The sequence below is a fragment of the Castanea sativa genome, chromosome 4 (genome assembly GCF_040712315.1).
Source record: "Castanea sativa cultivar Marrone di Chiusa Pesio chromosome 4, ASM4071231v1".
Taxonomy (NCBI): domain Eukaryota; kingdom Viridiplantae; phylum Streptophyta; class Magnoliopsida; order Fagales; family Fagaceae; genus Castanea; species Castanea sativa.
In genome coordinates this window covers 12,476,066-12,481,932 of record NC_134016.1, presented here as the reverse complement: position 1 = coordinate 12,481,932, position 5,867 = coordinate 12,476,066, and the positions used below count along the sequence as shown (strand labels likewise).

Genomic DNA, 5,867 nt, shown 5'->3' with positions numbered 1-5,867 from the left:
CAGGATTATTTTAGGGAAAAGCTCGTCTTATTTGAAGCCCTTCATTGGTCATCATGATGTGATCAGTGTGATTTATTTTTTGTTATATTTTGCTTTGTTTTGTTTTGTTTTACCATATGGTACAATCACCATGCACCCTTGGTGTGGTGGTCACTTCATACGTATAAATGCTTGTGGAGTGTAGGGGCAAGGTTCGGGGTTCAAATCTATAGGAGGGAGTTTCACACACATATACACTTAGATTAGGCTATAGTAGAATTTTATCTTGTAAAAAAAAAAAAAACCATACGGTACAATAAATGAAGTTTTTTAAGTTCATACTTGAAACAGCTGAACAGGGTTTGTACATCATGACCGCATGGATTTTCCATGAACACATTAAGTGAGGACCACATGGAATAGCAGCAGCAAGTAAATATTCAATTAGAAAAATGTACGGCAATAATCTGAAATCACTCTTACACTGATAGCTATTAAACCTTCGGACATTTTAGGTGAGCTGTTAATTGACTAAGGCATCACATCAAAGGGTAGCTGATTTCCAGCTAAAAAAATTGCTGCATTTGAATTTATATCAACTGTTGATTTCAGTTCTATTATAGAAGCATTAAGATTAATCTGATTTGGTTAGTTTTGTTTTCATCTTTTAGGCAATTATCCGTTAGTACATATAAATTTCAAGGGCAATATGTCATCACATGTAGTGAATAATGTTACTCTCATTCATTCACTCATTCTTCTTTATCATTAACGTCATCTTAATCATTAGCTTTCTCTTTATTTTGCTTTCCTCATGGAAGATGATCACCCTTCTTGTATCATCTTGTCCTTACCTTGTAATCATAATACAGAAGTCAAAAAATAGAAAAACATGATCCAACTTGTCTCTCTCTGATATTAATATTATTATGAATTTATGACTAACCCCATAAAACAAGAAGTCTGAAATTCTGTGAAATCATTAGCTGTATTCTATATTGTCAAAAAGTTACCGCTTCATCCAAATATACCATCGACCATGGGTTCAATGATTGATAACAATGTCAGTGAAAAAAAGAAAAACGAATTACATTATACATGTATAATGTAATTCTAGAATTAGATGCTTGATGCATGTTTAATGGTTTCTATATATGCATCCTGCATTTTTCTTGCACTTGCCTACTTTATGCCCAACTGTCAATGGAAGTAATCTTTAAATTGTTGCCTCATGTCCACCATCAATTTTCTATCACAATGAAAAAACGCAGCTGAATGTGAGGTATTTTTCCTTCTGTTCTCACCTTGTTTCTAGAATCATGAATCACACATTTAAAGAATTCGCAAGACTAATTATGTTCCAAAGTTTAAGTGAATAAATTGAAGAGACTATAAGCTGAAGTATACTGAGGAACCGTTTGGAGGGGTCAAATTTTATCATGATTAATAATATGCTTCACTCGCTATGATAGAGACCTTCATTCAAGTACCAAGCCATTTATGTAATTGTTTTGTTATTCACAAGGGCTGCTTATTAAGCATTCTGTATGAACACAATCGGGTATGTTGATTATACTCTTGGTTGAAAAGTAACGGCAATATGAAATTATACTTTTGTATATCTTAAGGTGCATGAATGATGGAAAGAACATTCATTACCTTCTTGAAATTATTTAACATATGATTGGTCTTTTTCATTGATATATTACCTAATCTTATCATATTTGGATTTGGCAAAGACCAGGTTTACTCCCTTTTAAAGTCAATGTCGTCAAGAAGAATCATTCAAAACTACCTATATGCAAAATGGTGAATAATGATTTAATATTTAGACTAACCCAAAGGGGTGATCAAATTTTAAACTAAGTTTTTGCCGAGTTTCGTTACCCATATGGGTGTATAATTCACAATCAATGCTCATTTCTTCAATGTTTCGTTACCCATATGGGTGTATAATTCACAATCAATGCTCATTTCTTCAATGTTTTAAACTAATGGCATATTTTTCACAACTGTTGAAATGAAATGTTATAATTTGTACACAATAAAAATATGATTTTAATGGTAGAGCCATGTGAGAGTGATGCACCAATCATAATTTACCATCTCAACAAGTTTGTGAAAAAGTTGTTAAAAATTTGTATTAATTGTGTTGCACTTGTTTTGTTTTCTTAGCATGTAATATATAATATGACATAATTTTTCTTCACATTAGCTTAAAATAACTACAATTTATTAGTTGGTGATGAAATAAATCTCGTTATTCATCAAATCATTTAAATAAGTCATATGACTTTTAAGTAGGTCATTTAAGTAAAAAAAACATATGAATAATCTTTTGGGTTGGCATATAGTAGGTTGGAGGAACTTTCCTCCAAACTACTTTGAAGGAAAATTTTGTACTTTATAATGATGTTATTTAGTGTTATGGTTAGTTGCATCCCTAGATGATTTTTTCCCCTTTCTGGAAAACAAGAGAAAACCTGTTCATTTTGATTTAATTTCTAATTATTTGAAAATTTGGAGTATCTTTGTTAGGCAAAACACAATCATGTTAATGGTGATGGTGAATGCATGATACTGGAGAATGGAGATGATAACAACAATAACAGTGCTATATTGAAAGAGTGGCAATATTGTGACAATAGTTATGATATGAGAAGTGTGATTTTGATGATGGGACAACAACGGTGGTGACATGTTATGATTATGGTGATGAGTGTAAAGCCAAGGAAATACTGGTGGGATGGTGATGGTGGTGATGATGATATATATCATTGTGATGGTAATATCGTCGTGGTTAAAATAACCATGATAGTGCTATAAATTGCAATCGCAACGATGTTGGGGGTTATGTTGTAAGTAGTAGTGTTGGGGTTACGATGAAAATTTGGTTGTGCACGGCGGAGATGATAATTAATGATAATGGTTTGAAGAACATGATTGCAGTAATGACAAAAATGGTCTAACAGAGGTATGATTATAGTAAGGAAAGAGCAGCAATCTGAACTGATTTAGATTCTATAAATTAGTCGGAATTTCAATTGTAATAGCTCCCAATCAACATGGACAGTTTGACTAAGTAAATGCTTTACAGAGAGTATGATACACTGCACGTATGCATGTGAATAGGCTTTAATTGATGCAGAATTATTTTTTACAATAATCAGTAGACTACTTTGTTCCAATCATAGTTCGAATTTGCTCCTAAAACTAAGCTAGAAAATTTTCAAATTATGATGATTTAGATAACACATGCGTGACTTCTAATCTTCAGGCTAGAAAACTTCATCAAGGAAAACAGATCAAGAGGTGAAACTTCATCTAATTAACAGTATAAATTTATAGGGAAAAAAAAGGAACTGAAAAAATGAGACCGAAAATTTGCTAATACTTTCATTAGATACAAGATTTAGATTATTATTCTACAGTAAAAATACTCATAATTATATTCAATTAAGAGATTATAAAAAATCTTCCCTAATATTGTACATTTTACAAAATTTCTACTTTGATATATAACTAACTCCATCCTCCACCCTCAAAAAGGGGGAAAAAAAAATATATATATCAAGGTCGAGGATTTCAAAGAGTACTTCAGATTATCAACAATCACATGTTTTGTGATCAGATAACCAAGTTTACCATAATGCTGGTAGCATTTCCCAAGGCAACATGTTAAAATTTTGTGCACTTATGAGCATCTCTCTTGCTCTGTCGAGTAAATCTACAGTATTCCTTTGGAACTGTAGTTTCTTGGGACATTTAAGCAAGCTGATATATGTCCCCAGATCATGAACACAAGAAGGGTTTTGCATGTTGAAGAAGTCAAGGACTAACTCAACACCCACATGAGCATAACATGAACAACTCCAAGGTAACTCATATCTGTCCCCAAAAACCCTAAAATTCTCATTCAAAAAAACCCCAGGCATCTTTGTAATGGGGTCATTGACATTCACTATTCTTAGTACTTTAACACCCAATTCCTCACACCTTTGCTTGAATCCAGAGTTCCCGACTCTCGGGCCTCCGAATGAAAAAACTGTGATTGGTTTTTCCCGGCTTGAATTCCCTTTATTTAATCCAAGCTCGGCGATGTCATAAGCAAGTAGGAGAGCTAGTGAGCTCCCCATGCTATGTCCTGCTATTGAAATGCTAAGTTCCTCACCTTTGTACTTTGTTAACAGCCGAGACACCTCGGATAGAAGCTGTTCTCGGCAACTTCCGAGGCCAAACTTGCTATCACTCTCGTCTGAAGTGTATAAACTCAGAAATCCCGCTTCCACCTTCACTTCTGGCCTCGGATTATGAGGGTCTAGCCGTGCCGGTGTGAGTGAGCTCATTAGGTTTGCGATCCATTCATGGTTAGTCACTGTTCCTCTGAAAGTAATGACTATGTCTCTCCTCCCAAGTCTCCGAACTGATTCATCATCGGACACTGCAACATAACCAATCCAACGTCCACAAGGGGCATCATTTTGGATTGGAATATTGATGTCTGGCGTGGCGTAGATGTACTTAGTGACCTTGTAACCGGAATTCTCCATCCCAACTTCATTCAACATGTTCTTCTTCCCATACTTACAATTCAAGTAACGTTTTGAGTTGGGGTCTAGATCAAAAGCCTTGTAACAAGCGGTGACAAACTCCCCGTACCGAATAATCTCTTGCCGGAGAAGTGGGTGCAATGGTTCAACAAGATTTTCCCAGTTGTTTAAACCATGAACCTCTCTCCAAAAGTGAGACAAAGAAGAAGTAGTAGTTGAGCTAGTTTTTAAGGCCCTGGATGACACTGTTGTTGTTGCTGCTGTTTTTGTTGCTACATAAGAAGCAGCAACTGAGTGTCTAGCTAAAGAGGTTTCAGTTTTATTAGGCAGTGAAACCTGACCAAAAGAGTGTTGTGACTTGGGTCTAATGTTTTCTGAAAATGTAACATGGTTGTTGGTATGTGGGTTTGGCATGAGAACTGTGGAGGAAGCCATGGAATTCAGGTGTATGAGAAAGAGAGACTGAGACTAGAAAGACAGAGAGAGAAGATTATTGTGGTGGACGGTGGGGGCAATGGGGTTTATATAAGAAGATAAGTGCCATGTTTATTTGTTACACTTTACACAAAGATGAAAGTGAAATTATTATAAAGAAAATAAAAAGGCATGTTTGGCGAGGATTTGACTAGAGCCTTCAAATTTCCAATCCTTTTAATTTAAGTGGTCGGTTGAGAGGTGGGTTCTTTTACAACTCGTTGCGGCTGTTGAATATGGGCGGGAAATAATTCAACTAATTTTTTAATCCCTTATTTTATTTTTATTTTTTTTTAAGTTGACTTTCTTTTCTCTTTTCTCTTTTCTCTTTTTTTTAATTAGGTGATTTATCTGATTTGGTATGATTGGATACCGCTTATTTTATTGAAATTGAAAATTTTTGCTGAAAGTATGGTAGATAAAGGTAAAAGTTAGTTTATTTTGCTGAAACTGAAAATTTTTGCTGAAAATACTATAAATAAGGTAAAAGTTAGTTGAAATAGTACAGTGAGCCTATAAATAGTGTCAAAAAGTATAGTAAAGTCCATAAATAGTAGGAAAAATAAGCTAAATAATAAAATAATTTTAATTTATAATTCCTTTCCAAACGCACACTTTGTATATCACAATTCCGTCAATGATTTGGTTTATATCCAGTGCTCCAATTCATCAAACATGTTATATCTCTTAAGTATAAATAATTGTACCAAACTTTGGTACAATTTATTTTTTAGTTTTTTTTTTTAAAATAAATTATTTGAAAAAGTTGTATCTAAAAACAATGTACTGGTTTGAAAAATAAGATGTCAAAGAGACACGGACTTTTTGTTATTATGGTGCGGTTTGGATTCAGCGTCCACGTTT

The 5,867-nt window shown here is 33.9% G+C and overlaps 1 protein-coding gene across 1 annotated transcript; it reads right to left on the bottom strand.

Annotated features, from left to right (window-relative positions):
- Nucleotides 1-3,520: 3,520 nt before the first annotated feature.
- On the bottom strand, nt 3,521-4,968 carry LOC142630368 (galactolipase DONGLE, chloroplastic). The gene has a single exon (XM_075804359.1). It carries the CDS (start codon nt 4,962-4,964, stop codon nt 3,621-3,623), a length of 1,344 nt encoding a protein of 447 aa, XP_075660474.1. The 5' UTR covers nt 4,965-4,968; the 3' UTR covers nt 3,521-3,620.
- Nucleotides 4,969-5,867: the final 899 nt, after the last annotated feature.